Raw genomic sequence first — 16,997 nt, forward strand, 5'->3', positions numbered from 1 at the left:
TTACCCCCCGTTCTCCTCCAATTCTCCCCATTCTGTCCCTTCTGGTCGGCACTGTCAGGGCCCTATGACGGTGCTCCCTGGCGACTCCATATGACCTGAGTGCACACGCACGGTCCGCACTGCCAAAAAAAGGCCTTCAGAGATTCCCGCGTTAATACCCTTCAGGCCAAGCATGAAGTGACGCTCACTTCCTGTTAGTGAATCGATGACGTGCACAGAAGTGTATTGCTAAAATATGCTTCCGCGCATGTGCGACATGTAAAACTGCGGTGGTCCATTTAAAAACATGCACATTGCCATAGATTTACACGACTTCCGGTCCGCCACAGGTCGCAGCAGGAGCCGCATGGTAACGTAGATATGCAATCACTTTAGATAGGGTACTTCCAGTGCAGCGCACCGCAGGCAATGGGAAATCCCCCATAGACTGTCACTGCCCTAGTGCACACATGTCAAACTCCTGCCGTGGGCCAAATCTGGCCCTCAGAGCGATTAAATTTGTCCTTCAAATGGTTTCCCCACTTTGCATTATGTTTGGGCAACTCTAGACCACCAGGGAAGCTATATTGGAGGTGAAGCCCTAGATCACCAGAGAAGCCATATGGGGGAGGTAGGGGAAAAGCACTAAACACTTGGGGGCTGTATAGGGGAGGGTGGGGGCCTCTGGATGCCAGGGAACTGTATAGGTGAGGGAGGACCACTAGACACCAGGGAACTGTATAGTAGTTGGAGGGTGGCCATCAGACACCTGGTAACTTTATAAAGGAGGAAGGTGGCCAGTAGACATTGAGGGTGGCCCGTGACTTGGTCCCAGTGTACAATTTCGACCCAGTTAGTATTTGAGTTTGACACCCCTGTCCTAGCAGTAGGCTGTGGTAAAATGGCACACCACGCCAGTGTGAAAGGGCCCTCAATCTCTGCCGTCTGGTCCGGTTCATTTGCTCATTATTTTGGACAGAACAACCAGTGTTCGGTTGTAAGGGCTTTTGTAAATGAATAAATAACTGAGAATCCCCCATAGGGAGATAAACTAGTCCAAAGCCTGCCAGATTTGCCAGATTGTTACTACCTACTGTACGTGACAGCAAACTAGGAAAAAATGTAATTACAGTCCATTTTACTCTGGGAGAAATGTACATGTGTGTGTGTGTGCGTGCGTGTGTATTTTAAATGTTAACTTTTTTTGCTAGAATTTACTTACTACTTTAAATGTAGCTTATTCCAATCTCTGCATTTACAGTCTACTGTAGTCTAATGTCATGTGGTGGGGAGAGTAACTGCAGGCAAAAATGAAGATTGGTCTTCATGCCGATGGCCCCAGGACTACATCAGACCTGGCTGCACTAATTATTGGAAAAGCAGTACGATTTCTGAAACCACCACCACCGCACTGAACAGCCAGCCGATGCCTTTGGCTGTCGTCCGCACAACTGACCTATGAAATAATTGCTGCTGAACACAGCCGCTCCTGTCAGTTCAACTTCAGACAAGCAAGGAGAGCTGTGAAGAACACAGAACGGTCTAAAGAGATGGAGTTTACAACAGTCAAACAGCCCATCTGCTGACACAACCCTTACAGCCTATGTCAACCCCTCATGACTGGGTATACTGTCAGAGGAGTAGCTATTGGGGGCAATGGGGGGCATATGTCCACGGGCGCAGCACTGTGAGGACGCTTAGTATGGAAACTGCACCCCCACGTGCATGAGAGGTGGCTCACTGGCTGCCCGAAGTTCCCCTGCTTCTCTCCTACTCTTTGCAGAGAAGTGCAGAAGCGTTAACAGCAGCAGAAAAAGCGGGACACATCTGGCCATCTATGGGGGAACATCTGGCTATCTAAAGGGGGAAGGGGGGCACATCTGGCCCTCTAAAGGGGGGCACATTTGGCTATTTTAAAAGGGGCAAATATGGCTATCTGAACTGGGGAAGGGGGCATCTATATTGGGGGAAGGGGGGCACATATGACTATCTATAGGGGGGAAGGGGGCACATCTGGGTATCTAAACAGCATTTGTATATTTGACTCCACCCATGACCACATTCTGATGTGTGGCCACGCCCATTTTGTCCAGAGGGAGGACGCAAAAATGTTGTCTTTGACCCCAGGTGCTGAAAACACTAGCTACGCCTCTGCATACTGTGTGCTGAGCAGTTGGATGGTATATTTAGATCTGTGGCTTGTGTTTTAAAAAAGCAGCAGTGGCTGTTCTCGTGTTGCTATTCTGACAGGTGCACTTTAAGAACTGAGGTGTGAAGGTAGATCAGAGTTTGATCATTTCAGGTTACAAATAGGTTTCTATGCTCCAGAGAGAATCACCAGATAGGGCCAGGAGCCGGAGCCAGGCGTAGTGTGTATGGCCCGGGCATGATGGGGTAGCCGTCTCCCCTGGCAAGGATGGGGTTAAACGAAGGGGCGTGGGTGGGCTGGCTTGGGCGGTAGCCAGAGCGGACGGGGTTAGCAGGGAAAGGGGCGGGCCGCTAGTGCGGGGAGGAGAGCAAGTTCCCGGGCTAAGGAGGAAGTAAGGGGGCGGGCACTTTCACTGCACAGCGGCGCCATGGCGGAATCTGGAGCTGGGTCGTCCGCTATCCCCCCGACCGTTATGGAGGACGTGGAGCTGCTGGTGGCCAGGATCCGGGCGGAGGCGGAATCGAGAGGCCCGTCCTGGGTGCATGTGCAGCTGGCGGCCATGGGGACGAGCGCTCCAGCGGAGGTCGGGTCGGCCGTTGAGCCAGCCGCGGCGGCGGCACCCAGCGCTCCATGTGGGCAGTCAGGTGAGCGGCGTGTGTCCAGGCCGCCGGAGCGGCTCAGCCCTGAGCTCCCAAGAGGACCTCGCCGTCGTTCGGGGAGCCCCCCTAGGGACCCTCCGCCTCCCCCCGCAAAGCGCTTGTCAAAAACACGGGGGGTTGTCGGGAGGAATCCCACACAGCAGCAGAGGTCGTCAGGAGAGGGCACATCCAGTGCAGCCGGATCATCACAGCAGTTGCCAGGAGGTGATGCGGCCCTTAGTCCCCGCGCAGCGCGGCAGACTAAGCGGGCCCGACAAAAAGATTCACATTCCACGGGTGCCGCCCCTCCCCCCGCGGCGGCGACCCACCATGCTCGTGGTGGGAGCAAGAGCTCCACGGAGAAGAACAAGTCCAGAGGGTCGGGCAAGCAGAAGGGCCGGTCAGACGGTGCTCCACGAGGACAGCAGACACGACAAAGTCAGCAGAGCGGGGGCCACATGGCTGGAGGCGGCCTTGCTCACCAGGCTGATTCGACATCTGAGGAGGACGACAACACAGCAGGTGGATCTGGCGTGACGGCTGGCGGGGACATGCGTCCAGAGCAGCCAGGTGAGGCCAATTTAGCTGCTGTTAATGCTCTAGCCTCTTTGTTATTGGGAATTTGTGGGGGTAGACAAGGTGGGGCGGGTAGTTTCGCAGCGGCGGTGGGGCCGCAGGTGCCGCAGGTACAGTCGGCTCTTCCTGTGGCAGCGGGGTTGCCCGTGTCACCAGTGGGGGCGTGGGCATCTTCGCCTTCGCCGGCAGTTGCCTACACGGGTTTGGTGCCTTTGGCGTTGATGCCGCCTCAGGCACCAGGTGCAGCCACGCAAGGGGTGGTTCAGGTGGCTCCTCCGAGTGCACCTGTGCTGAGCGGTGTTCAGTCGGAGGTGGCGGTACAAACTGAAGGGTCGGGAGGTGAGCAGTCAGTAACTAGTGGGGCAGGTCAGGTGCGTTTGGCGGATACATCTCACGCGGAGTTGTACGTTTGCTTCAATGGCCTTCTTGGTTCCCATTTGAAGCAGGAAGTAAAGGAACGGATCTGGAAGGGCGAGTATATAGAGATATTCTCGCTCCTTCAGTTGGAGAAATTTAATCTGGATAAAGGGAAGCCCGATGAGAAGAAGAGGGAGGAGGAAAGACGGTATAGGCTGATACCTCGCACTTTCCAGAATTGGTTTCAGGCTTTCTCAATACTGGCAAGTGTGACTGGAGAGAAGCAGCCCGAGCATTGCTCGGCTCTATTTGGGTACATGGATTCAATCGGGGAGGCGTATCGGTCGTATGGCGGGAATGCATGGTTGCGGTACGACGAACAGTTCCGGCAGACGAAAGCTGTGCGGTCGGAGGTTCGTTGGGACCACAAGGATATTACCTTGTGGATGCGATTGATGATTCCGTCTAGGGCCCCTCCTTCCTTTCCAGCGACAGCCGGCGGATCAGCCCCCGCTGCTCAGTCGGCTACTCGAGGAAAAGGGATTTGTTGGCAATACAACGACGGTTCCTGTCGTTTCGGGCAATCTTGCCGTTTTAAGCATGAGTGCTCCGGTTGCGGAGGCTCCCATGCGGCTTCCAACTGCTACAAACAGCGAAGGTCAAAATCGGGCGATTCTGGGCGAAAAAGGGACGACGCCGGTGAAAGGGGCAGAGATGGCGCCCTTTCTAAGCAGGTATCCTGAACGGGAAGCTGCTGGATTTTTGAAGGCGGGATTTGAGGAGGGTTTCCGGATCCCAAGCAGTTGTTCGTTGCGGTCGGAACCCCCTTTTAGGAATTTAAAATCTGCTAATGAGCTCCCGGGAGTCGTGGACGCCAAAATAGCTAAAGAAGTTGCGGCGGGTCGTTTGGCGGGTCCGTTTCGTTCTCGCCCGTTGGTTGATTTAATTGTATCACCGCTCGGTGTGGTACCTAAGAAAGAACCTGGGTCTTTCCGCTTAATCCATCACCTGTCTTTCCCTCGCGGGTTTTCTGTAAACGATGGGTTGTCAGAGGACAATACATCAGTGGTGTATACTTCTTTCGACGCGGCGTTGACTTGGGTTAGGCGTTTGGGGCGGGGAGCGTTTTTGGCCAAAACTGATATTGAATCAGCTTTTAGGTTATTGCCGGTTCACCCTTCTAGTTTTTATCTGTTGTTTTTGGAGGGGGGAGTTTTTTGTAGATAGATGCTTGCCGATGGGGTGTTCTATTTCCTGCGCCTATTTTGAGAGGTTCAGCACCTTTCTGGAGTGGGTGGTGAAGGATATGTCGAATGTCCAATCAGTTATACACTATCTCGATGATTTTTTGTTTATGGGCACGGCGGATTCTCCAGACTGTGCTTATGCGTTAGCTACCATGCGGCATGTTTGCGAGCGTTTTGGGGTGCCACTTGCGGAGGATAAGACAGAGGGTCCCGTTACTTCGTTGAAATTTTTGGGTATTACCATAGACACTGTGGCTATGGAATGCAGTCTGCCAGACGACAAGGTGGAGAACCTGAGGGAATCTATTTTGTCGGCCATCAAGGGGAAGAAAATGACCCTGAGGGAAGCTCAGTCTCTCTTGGGCAAGTTAAATTTTGCCTGCCGAATTATGCCCATGGGGCGCATATTTTGCAGGCGTCTGGCAATGGTTACCGCAGGGGTATCAGCGCCACATCACCGCCTTCGGCTGACCGCGGATCTGAAAGCGGATTTGCGGGTGTGGTTGATTTTCTTAGCAGAATTCAATTGCAAGTCTCTCTGGATGCAGGAGGTGGTTAGTAATGCGGAATTGGAGTTGTTTACGGACGCGGCGGGCTCTTTGGGTTTTGGTGCCTTTTTTGCAGGGCAATGGTGCGCGGTTCCGTGGGACGAGTCCTGGGTGGAGGCGGGTTTTACTTCCAACCTGGTGTTGTTGGAGTTATTCCCCATAGTGGTGGCAGTCCGGATTTGGGGTCCACAGTTGGCCAACAGGCGGGTCAGGATCCATTGTGATAATATGGGGGTGGTCGGGGCGATCAACAGCTGTTCGGCGTCCTCTCCCCCGGTTATAAGCTTGTGCGACAATTGGTTTTGGACTGTTTGCGTTTTAATATTTATTTGTTTGCTGTGCATATACCTGGGGTCGACAATGTCATTGCTGACGCGCTTTCTCGATTCCAGTGGGACAGATTCCGGGCGGCGGCTCCCACGGCGGAAGAGCGTGGGGTTCCTTGCCCATCCACGATGTGGAGGATTCCTTTCGGGTCGTGTCCTGTATGATCGGGAGATCATTGTCGGGGTCATCATTAGCAGCGTACACGGTGGTGTGGAACTCGTGGGACGCTTTGATGACGCAAGTAGGAGGTTGTGCTTCGGACGAGGAGCGGTTATGCTTGCTGTTGTATTTCCTGGGGTCAAATTTCGCAGATGGTATTTCAGCTTCTGCAGTGGCAAAACAGTTATCCGCATTGGCCTTTTTGTTTAAAGTCAGGGGGCTGGTAGATGTCACAAAAGATTTTCGTGTTAGGCAGGCCCTTAGAGGATACCGGGTGGGAGCGGTTCGCAGGGAGTCCAGGCGCCCGGTTACTTTTGAGCTGCTAGGCAGGCTGGCAGCGGCGCTGCCTGGTTTGTGCTCTTCGAGTTACGAGTGTGGCCTATTCAAGGCCGCATTTGTGTTGGCCTTCTTCGGGGCCTTTAGAATAGGCGAATTGGTAAGCCGCAACAAAGCGGGAGTGGGTGGCATCCTCGCGGAACACGTCACGGTTTCTGGCGATACGGTTATTATTTACTTACCTCGTTCAAAGACTGACCAGGCGGGCAAGGGAAGAGCCATTACCCTTTTTCAAATTGGGGGGTCATTGTGCCCTTATTTTAATGTGCAGTGGTTGGTGGCAGCCCGCCCACCACGCTCGCCGGTTTTTCTAGTTCACCTGGATGGTACTCCTTTGTCCAGGTTCCAGTTCGTTTCAATATTTCGTAAGTGCGTAGGTCTCCTTGGGCTCCCTTGCAGCGAGTTTGCCTCCCACTCTTTTCGAATTGGGGCGGCTACGGAGGCGTCACGCTGGGGTTTGAGTGAGGGGGTGATCAAGCAGATTGGTCGTTGGGAATCGTTACGTTATAAGTCCTATATCAGACCTCATTTAGTGTAAGTTTCGGGGGGGTTGGGGATAATTGGGGCAATTGCTGTCAGTTTTGTTCTCTTGTTGCAGGTCCGCCGGTTGTCGTTTGGATTGTGGGGCACTCCTATGTTAGCAGGGGTGCCAGGAGGGCGGATGTTAGGCCCGAAGGTCGCCAGCTTGGTTTCCCTAGGGAACAGGTGCGTATCCGCTGGATAGGTTTCCCGGGGTTGGTTTGGCCTAACCTGTTGCCGGAGCTGCATAAGCTGGCACGATTGGACAGAGCCCCTGACATCCTCATACTGCATGCCGGGGGGAATGATTTAGCTGCTAGATCGACCAGAATCATCATCAAAGAAATAAAATTTGATTTTTTGCGGGTTCGGTCTCTGTTCCCGGAAACGATCGTAGTGTGGTCGGATATGGTGGCGCGGGAGTATTGGAGGTTAGCAAATTCGGTCCACAAAGTCAACAAGGCGAGGATAAAGCTTAATAAGGAAGTAGCGAGGTTTTTTATTCGGAATGGGGGATTGGCCATCAGGCACTTGGAATTGGAAGAGGACATTGGACTGTTTCTACGTCGGGATGGTGTGCACCTGAACGATGTTGGGATGGACTTGTGGGCCCTGGGTATTGGGGATGGTATACAAAGAGCTCTGAGGTTGGGGGCCTCAAGGGCATAAGGGGTCATGCCCTTTCGTAGTGGAGGGGTAAAAAGGGGCTCCGGAGGTCGGTTTCTGGTGGTAGATTTGTCGCGGGACAAATCCGGTGGCTTGAAGTGAACAACGAGAGAGACGACTTCGGGGCATGCAGCTGTCCCCGAGCCGAGTTGTGCGGCTGGGGGCCGGTACAAGGCTGCATGTCACACGGGTGTTTTCGTATCCTGCATTCGGTACCTCCGGACCCCTGTACCCCAGCTCTTTGTGTATCCTGTTTTGGTTATTGTTATCTATGATTGTTTTGGATGGTTGTTAATTGGCTAAATAAAGATGGGGCTGCTATGGCCTTAAATTAATCCAATGCCAGGCAGTCCGTGTGCATTCATTTATTAGGTTAAGTGTGGTAAGTGGGATGGTTGCGGGGTGGATGGGGGGTAAGGGGAGGTAGGCTCTACCATTATCATGCCTCACTTCCATCGCTTATTCATGACTCGCAGTCGGGAAACCTTGTTCATACACTGACACAGGAAGTGCTGTCAGACATGACATGCGGGCTACACTGACACAGGAAGTGCTGTCAGACATGACATGCGGACAGCCTGCTAGCTGGTTTCCTGGTGCATTTGTGGAAGATGTCATCAGGGCCTCGTCTACCATGGACAGTTGTCTCTCATGCTCCAGGTATTTAGGATCTTATCTCATGTAGGAATAACATAGATACTATAGTAGAGAAAGCAGTCAGTACAAGCCTCTCAGTCCCTGGCTGTTCTAAATTAAACCTGATTTTCTCAGAATCTTCAAGTATTGTCATGATGTGCTTGTTAGCTTTTTAATGACATTTGTGGGAGGGGCCCAGTATATGACGTTCAGTATTCTCCAATTATGGGTCACTATAAATAAGTAAAAATAGGTGTCTTACCTCTTCAGATGATTCATACCATCGAAAAAACTTTTTTTTCCATTACTGTATATTCTGGCGTATAAGACTACTTTTTAACCCTTGAAAATCTTCTGAAGAGTCGGGGGTCGTCTTATACGCCGGGGGTCTTTGATGTCGGGTGATACACGATGCTGATACGTGATGTGCATACGCGACATGCTGATGTTTACGCGATGCTGATACGTGATGTGCATACGCGACATGCTGATGATTAATTACCAGGTGCTGGATATTCGGTGGTCACCGCATATGTTGGGGGGAGCTCATCGCTCATGCTGCAAGGTCTGGGACGCCCAGGGTATGGAAGAAAGAGACCGTGCTGTGCCCATAAAACACGCCTCTTCCACCCGTCTGGCCCTATCCTGTTACCGCTTCTCTGGTCTCGCTGCTGAGGACTGCAGTGAAGCGGCGCAGACGCACATGTGCGAGATCTGAGAGGCAGGGAAGGAGGTAAATAGGATACAAGGGCGGGGCCAGACAAGTGAAAGAGGAGTGTTTTATGGGCACAGCGCATCTATTCTTCCATACCGCTCTGATAAACAGGCTGAGCTGACCAATCCGCTTTGAGAGAGGGAGAGTTGATCAATCCAACCAGTCAGTCGCCTATATTCTGTTATGTACTGGGTACCACATACAGTACAGCACCAGTATCTGTTCATACATAGCACCAGTAAATTATTTTTTAAAATTTTTATTTGGTGTGCGTTGGAAGAGGGGTAGTCTGGCGAGTATATCCCAAACTCTATATTTTAACTGGAAAAGTTGGGGGGTCGTCTTATACGCCCAGTCGTCTTATACACCGGAATATACAATAATTGGTGTGAATCATCTGCAGAGATAAGACGCCTCTTATTTATAGTGACCCATAATGAGCCATCGAACATCTCATACTCATATACATGAGTGCTGTGCGGATCACTCATAAGTTTTCCTCAGGCAGCAAAAACTCTAGAACCGGCCCTGCATGAGTCCTGAAAGAGACACATGAGGAAGAAAGAGGGACAGAGAGATTGGGTTCCCAAAGAGGGACTGTCCCTCCATAAGAGGGACAGTTGGGAGCTATGTGATAATGATGATGCTCATGACAATAATAATAGCACAAAGAGGGTGGTGAATAATAGGACAGACAGCTCTCTCTGAGGGGTAAACCTTCATTTCTAACAATTTCAGAGGAATCTGGGAATCAGAGATTTCCACAAACGTCAATTGGTGAAAGGTTCTCTTTTATGAGTGTTGTGGGTTACAGTAACAGAGCACTTACCTTGGTCAGAGTCAAACATCTCCACAGTGTTCACGAAGTGGGGTCGGGAGTAGAAGTTGTGGGGTCCAGGCTGCTGCAGGCCACCAAGGCTGAAGAAACAAGTCTCTGTCATGGTGCAGCTGGCAAAGGCACGCCGGCTTGGGATGCTGGGATATCGGGTCCAACCTTTAACCTCCAGGTCCAAACCTTCAAAGGCGGTAACTGGAAGCTTGCCCTGTCTGCCCCCTGACAAATACAAGAGATGACTGTCAGCCAGAAACCAAGGTCTACTATAAAAACAACACTTTATATTATTTAAGTCAAACTTCTGATCAGAGGCGGCCTTTTGCAGGGGCGCCTTTAGAAATTTCTGGGCCCCTTACGGGGAAAACCTACTGGGCCCCCCTCATGTCAGATCACAATCTACAAAAAAACGCTCTTTAAATGCCTGAACGCACGGGCGCTCCTATGCCCGTTTTCATCTTTCATTTGTAAGGTCTGGGGCACACTAGAGCGCTTTTTGGAATGATTTTAGAGTTTTGATAATTGCCAGCGCTTGTAAAAAAGCTTTGCTAATGCCAAGCTACGGTGGTGAGCCCACTAGAGTGATTGCGATTTTGGAAATCATAATCGCAGGACATGCAGCATTTTGTGAGCGTTTCTACTCATATACACAGTATATGAGTTAGCGTAATCATTGGAAAATGCAGCTGCAATCACCTACAAAGTGCTTACACCAGGGGCGGCTCCAGGATGTTTTTTTTTAGGGTGCTATGCAGGTGCCAGACCAACTACTAGAATAGCTTATGACCTGCGGTGCACAAAGTCCGCGGCAAAAAATGGGCGTGTCTATGCACTGGAAAAAGGGCGTGTGTGTATTACACACACCAGCTAACTTTCATGTACTTCACATGCTCTGTGATGTGCATGGACATATGAAGCTTTCATTTAAACCACGATAGGATGTATTGTAACAGATGACATGCTAATCTCTTGTGTTTCTGGGCTGAGGAGCTGGGACAGTGACAAAACACCTGAGGATCAATGCATTCACATGTGCATTATAAGTGTGCATGAGATCTCAGATCCAAAACCAACACAGCCATCTGTACATACTGTCTATAGACTAGAGCACACTAAATACAAATACATGCTACATGCATACCTTACACACAGGCAGTATTCCTCACTGTCTCCCTGTCCTGATGAATTCCTTGTAGCATAACTCTAGTTATCAGCTTTGCTCAGAGCTGTAAAGTTTGTAAACAGCCAGGAAGGAAAGCAGTTAGAGCTTTCTCTGCTCTAGATACTCAGTAGTGATGGGTCGTTCGCGAACGAGCCGGCTCTCTTCCGGCTCTTTGCTGCGAACGACAAGAGCCGGTTCTCGGTTTTGAAAGAGCTGATGCCTCAGCCGCCCCACACAGCTCTGATTTGCTGTGTAATAAAGGGCGCTGAGGCATGCTGGGAGATGTAGTCCTCCTCTTGCAGCTTGTACGAGTGTTTGGGGCGGAGCAGAGCAGTAGCAGGAGGGATTGCCCAGTCAGAGAAGCAGTCTGGAGTTGTCATGGAGACGGGGGCGGGGCTTTTACTCCGATTCTGAGTGGTGTCTAGTGATATTTAACGAAGAGCCGATTCAGAGCCGTAAGAGCCAGCTCTTTAATGGGAGCCGATTCAGAAGAGCCGATTCTCCGAGAAGAGCCGGAATTCCCATCACTAATACTCAGCACTGTCTCCATGTGGGGAGGGTGGAGACTGAAGTGAATAATGATGAGAAGATGCATTCACAAGGAGGGGGGTCAAGAGGTCTCTGTGAGAAATGGAAAGCTGGTGCTGCTATTGAATGACATGATTATACTGCACTATACCATGCAGCTCTGGCCCAAGTGTCTGATAAGTGTCTTCATGTGCTTCATGGTAGAACCCCCCTGGCAGGGCCCTAGAATTCTCTAGGCCCCACCCCAGCCTCCTGTCACTGATGGACTATCTTTGGCCCTGGGGGGGTGGCAAGTGGGGCAATCGCCCCAGGCCCCGTGCCTGAAGAAGGCCGCCACCCTCTGCGGCGGGAGAGCGGGCGTAGTAGATACAACTCAACTACCTTCCGCTGATCCCCCACAGCCTCTATCTCCTTACTCCCCCGGCATCCGTCACATTGGTAATAGTGCCCCCGCATGTCATCACAGGAGGTGCTGTTACCAATGCGACCGATGCCGGGACAGGAAGGAGTTGGAGGCTGCGGGGGGATCGGCGGAAGGAAGGTGAGTTGTAACTACTATGCCCGCTCTCCTGCCACTGCGGGGCACCTACCTATCTAACATACACTGGAGGCACCTACCTATGTAAACTATACTGGGGAAACCAATCTATCTAACCTATCCTGGAGGCACCTACCTATCTAACCTATACAGAGTGTGCGTGTCTTTCCACAGCATATCTGTGTGTGTGCGCGCAGGGACCATGTGCTCTGACTGAAGTCTGACTGGATTAGCTGCATACTTGTTTCAGGTGTGTAATTCAAACACTACTGCAGCCAAAGAGCAGGATAGCAAGGCAACTGGTATTCCTTAAAAGGAAATAAATATGGAAGCCTCGCTTTAGGTTCCCTTTAAGTGCTGTAATTTGCATTAGAAAGTGCCCACATGCATTCATTTCCATGCAAGTTGCAGCTATAGATCTAGATTCAAGAGTCTTTCTATCTATCCAATGGGAATCAGAGCTTATAAACTTATAAACTGTGAACTGTGATTGGCTGAGTCCTCTCTGACGCATCACATCAGCCAACAAAATGGCTGCCTCCATCTTCCAGGTGGGGCAACACACACACCTTGATTTATATGTATTAGGCTGAACTCCTTCTGAGCCTCCGTGAGAGTGAATCATTGATTAGAGGGAGCATTTAGAGGGGCTTTCGTGTTACTGTGACGGAGGTTTGTGTTATTCATGACAAGGTCACATTCACCATGAAAACCTCCGCCAAGGTCAAATTAAATGCCGGTAAGATTCCATTACCATTGATTGTGTATGCCTTCCAGGAATATCTCCATGAATAAATTATCCTAAATGAGCAACATTATGCCAGCGGAGAGAGGACAGGTACTCATGGAACGAGCGTCTTGCAATTATTCCGCCCACAGCGGGAGCGCTCGTACTTTTATGATGGAATAACGTTCACCCGGAATATCTGAATAATAATGCCGAGAGCAATTGTCAGAGATTGGATGTATGTATCCCGACCTGCGCAGCTGCCAAGATGCCAGGAAGCCGTCCAAGGACGCTTGGCTACCTTAGTAGCATTTTCTAAGTAAATAGGACAGGCGGATTTAAGTGTCATTTTGCGTTTGGGAAACGCTCACCAGCGGTGAAACCATGTTTTAAAGAAAGCGTTCACAAGTCACACTACGGTTGTGTTCTAGGGTGAGGTGAATAAAGTGAACCCGAGGTGACAATAAACTGATGAGATAAACAGTTGTATTTATCCTCCTACTCCTAAAAATAACTTTTTATATCTATCCCATGGTTTATTTTATATGTAAACACTTACAAAGTAGAATGACTGTTTTGTTGTCTCTGCTCTGTGGCAGCCTATTAAGTGTCCCTTAATGAAAATATATGAACTATTGACCTTGTCCTATCTCTCCCTGCACTCAGAAGTTGAATTCTGCCAGGAAAACTTAGGTGGCTGTAATTTGCTCAGTGATGTTTACTATATTCCTGAGAAGTTACCAACAAGACAGAAGCTGTCACTACCATGCCTAGAAATTAACTCTTCCAGGCAGCAAAACAAAACAAGTAAAACAGCTTGGTTATGTTTTGTACTGTACATACACTCGTTTATCTCACTTGTCACATGTCACCTCGGGTACACTTTACATCCAATTGTGCATACATTTAGTGAAGGTAGCTGACATAATTGTGTTCTGGGGAACTGGCGTAATTTATGAAGGTGAAAATGTAATTAAACAATGGGGGGGGGGGGATCGTAAACTGGCCCCTAAAGCAGCTTGCAACAGACAAATAGGCCCATATGCAATTAACTTTTTCTCTTGATTTCTCCAAGGTGATATTTTCATACCTTGTCAATAAATCCGGAGCGGGAAAAAAGGGCGCAGGAGCCCTTACGGAAAAAACTGCGGCGCTGTAGGCGCCTATAACAAAAGTCGCATGAATAGGAAATATGGGCGCATGGTGGCAGCCACTAGATGGCGCAGAATTTTTCCTTCTTTGCCACAAAAAAAGTGGTTTTAGAATAGCCGCGATATGTGGTTATGAAGGTAAATTTTGGAGTCGCGCGCGTGTTGCGGCGACAGGTCGCCCGTAATTGTGCGAAGATGCACGTGCGTGCACCCGGAACCGTCGCTCGTCGCTGATGTCGCCAGGCGATTGACGCGGTCAATCGCCTGGAGACAGTCGCCGCCGCAACTGTCGCTAGTCCGCGTGGGTATGCGGACTAGCGACAGCAACAAGCAGTATATACTTGGGCTTCCGGCGGGGGGAGGAGCAACAGCGACAGCTTCCGCCACATCAGTTGCCAGGTCCCTCCGCCGTGTGTATGCGGAGGGACATGGCGACGAGCTGTTGCTGGCCTGTCGCGCACACGCTCACGTGTGCTAGCGACAGGCCACAAATGTGCCTCGTGAGTATGAGGCATTAGGGTTAGGCGCCACTGGGGGGGGGGGTTAGGTTTAGGCACCACCGGGGAGGTCTTAGGGTTAGGCACCAATGGGGTGGGGGGTGGTTTTAGGGTTAGGCATCACCAAGGAAGGGTTCTATGTGAGAATAGGGTTAGGGTCAAAATCCAGCCGTAGAATATCCCTAACTTTAGCGATATTTTACTAACGACAACTCCCTGCGCCCTTTTTCCAGGCGCCTGTATTTCATATATGCTTTTAAACCACCAGCAAGCAATAAAATATCTAAAATAATTTTGACAGTACTTTTTCACCTACCTTTTGATACTTTTTCAATTGCGAAGTGCTAAAGAAAAGCTATTCTGAGGTGAAGATGAACATGTATTTCCAAGGAGAAAAAATTTAGGAGAAAAAGTCAATTGCATATTGCCCCAAGACCCTTATTCAATTCACGTTTCCTCCTAGGTCTAAGATGGCTAACCTTGGCACTCCAGCTGTGGTGGAACTACAAGTCCCATGAGGCATTGCAATACTCTGACAGCTCTAAGCATAACTCAGTGAGGCAGAGGCGTGATGGGATTTGTAGTTTTGTCACAGCTGGAGTGCCAAGGTTAGCCATCACTGTGACCTAGGTGATTATTTCATACCTTATAAATAACATGCCTTTTAAGCCACCAATAGGCAATAAAATACTCCAAATCATTTTTACAGTATCTTTTCACTTATTATTTGTACTTTTTCAATTGCAGAGTATTAAAAAGGGATTTTAAAGTTTAAGCAGAAAATGAAAAATGGTCTCCTAGGAGAAAACTTAAGAGTAAAAGTTTGAGTAAAGGCCCAAGAAGTGTTCCTGCCTTTTCTTACTGTGTTGTTGACTTTGGATTGCAGATGTAGCGCACTTAAAAGACACCTTAGGTGAGAGTGATATGGAGGCTGCCATATTTATTAACTTTTAAACAATGCACATTGACTGGCTGTCTTGCTGCTCCTCTGCCTCCAATACTTTTAGCTATAGGCCCTGAACAAACATGAGGATTAGGTGTTTTTCTGACTGATGTCTGACTAGAATAGCCACATGCATGTTTCAGGTGTGTGATTCAGACACTACTACAGCCAAAGATATAAGGACCCCAGCATGACATCGCAGGTCCATCTTGTGCCCTCCACCCACCTCCACCTTCACTCCAATGTCTTTCCACATGTGAAATTTTGCTGTTACAAGCTGTCCCTCAGGTCCTGTAAGTGGACGAAGTTGAACACTTTTGCATTAAATTGTCTAAGTGATGAATGGATGGTGCCCTTCCTTTTCCTTGCATTGTGTAAAGATATAAGGATGATAGGGAACTGGTATTGTTTAAAAGGAAATAAATATTTCCCCCACTGGACTCCAGCGGAGATATGAGAGCACAGCTTCTGCTGCACTATGCTCTGCATGTACACACTGGGCTGGGGAAATGCAGGAAGGTAAGAGCACAGCTTCTGCTGCACTATGCTCTGCATGTACACACTGGGCTGGGGGAGCGCAGGAAGGTGAGAGCACAGCTTCTGCTGCACTATGCTCTGCATGTACACACTGGGCTGGGGGAGCGCAGGAAGGTGAGAGCACAGCTTCTGCTGCACTATGCTCTGCATGTACACACTGGGCTGGGTAAAGGCAGGAAGGTGAGAGCACAGCTTCTGCTGCACTATGCTCTGCATGTACACACTGGGCTGGGGGAGCGCAGGAAGGTGAGAGCACAGCTTCTGCTGCACTATGCTCTGCATGTACACACTGGGCTGGGGAGATGCAGGAAGGCTAGAGCACAGCTTCTGCTGCATTATGCTCTGCATGTACACACTGGGCTGGGGGAGCGCCGGAAGGTAAGAGCACAGCTTATGCTGCACTATGCTCTGCATGTACACACTGGGCTGGGGAAATGCAGGAAGGTAAGAGCACAGCTTCTGCTGCACTATGCTCTGCATGTACACACTGGGCTGGGGAAATGCAGGAAGGTGAGAGCACAGCTTCTGCTGCATTATGCTCTGCATGTACACACTGGGCTGGGGGAGCGCCGGAAGGTAAGAGCACAGTTTCTGCTGCACTATGCTCTGCATGTACACACTGGGCTAGGGGAGCGCAGGAAGGTGAGAGCACAGCTTCTGCTGCATTATGCTCTGCATGTACACACTGGGCTGGGGGAGCGCAGGAAGGTGAGAGCACAGCTTCTGCTGCACTATGCTCTGCATGTACACACTGGGCTGGGGAAATGCAGGAAGGTAAGAGCACAGCTTCTGCTGCACTATGCTCTGCATGTACACACTGGGCTGGGGGAGCGCAGGAAGGTAAGAGCACAGCTTCTGCTGCACTATGCTCTGCATGTACACACTGGGCTGGGGAAATGCAGGAAGGTAAGAGCACAGCTTCTGCTGCACTATGCTCTGCATGTACACACTGGCCTGGGGGAGCGCAGGAAGGTGAGAGCACAGCTTCTGCTGCATTATGCTCTGCATGTACACACTGGGCTGGGGGAGCGCAGGAAGGTGAGAGCACAGCTTCTGCTGCACTATGCTCTGCATGTACACACTGGGCTGGGGAAATGCAGGAAGGTAAGAGCACAGCTTCTGCTGCACTATGCTCTGCATGTACACACTGGGCTGGGGAAATGCAGGAAGGTAAGAGCACAGCTTCTGCTGCACTATGCTCTGCATGTACACACTGGGCTGGGGGAGCGC

The 16,997-nt window shown here is 50.3% G+C and overlaps 1 protein-coding gene across 3 annotated transcripts in view; it reads right to left on the reverse strand.

Moving 5' to 3' along the window:
- Nucleotides 1–16,997, reverse strand: part of KLHDC8B (kelch domain containing 8B) — a 199,627-nt gene that overhangs the window by 88,280 nt on the left and 94,350 nt on the right. For all 3 annotated transcript variants that reach the window (XM_068252617.1, XM_068252619.1, XM_068252618.1), the window contains exon 4: nucleotides 9,682–9,906. In XM_068252617.1, coding sequence (XP_068108718.1) covers nucleotides 9,682–9,906 — 225 coding nt within the window. The remainder of the gene's footprint in view (nucleotides 1–9,681; nucleotides 9,907–16,997) is intronic.

The sequence above is a fragment of the Hyperolius riggenbachi genome, chromosome 9 (genome assembly GCF_040937935.1).
Source record: "Hyperolius riggenbachi isolate aHypRig1 chromosome 9, aHypRig1.pri, whole genome shotgun sequence".
NCBI lineage: Eukaryota > Metazoa > Chordata > Amphibia > Anura > Hyperoliidae > Hyperolius > Hyperolius riggenbachi.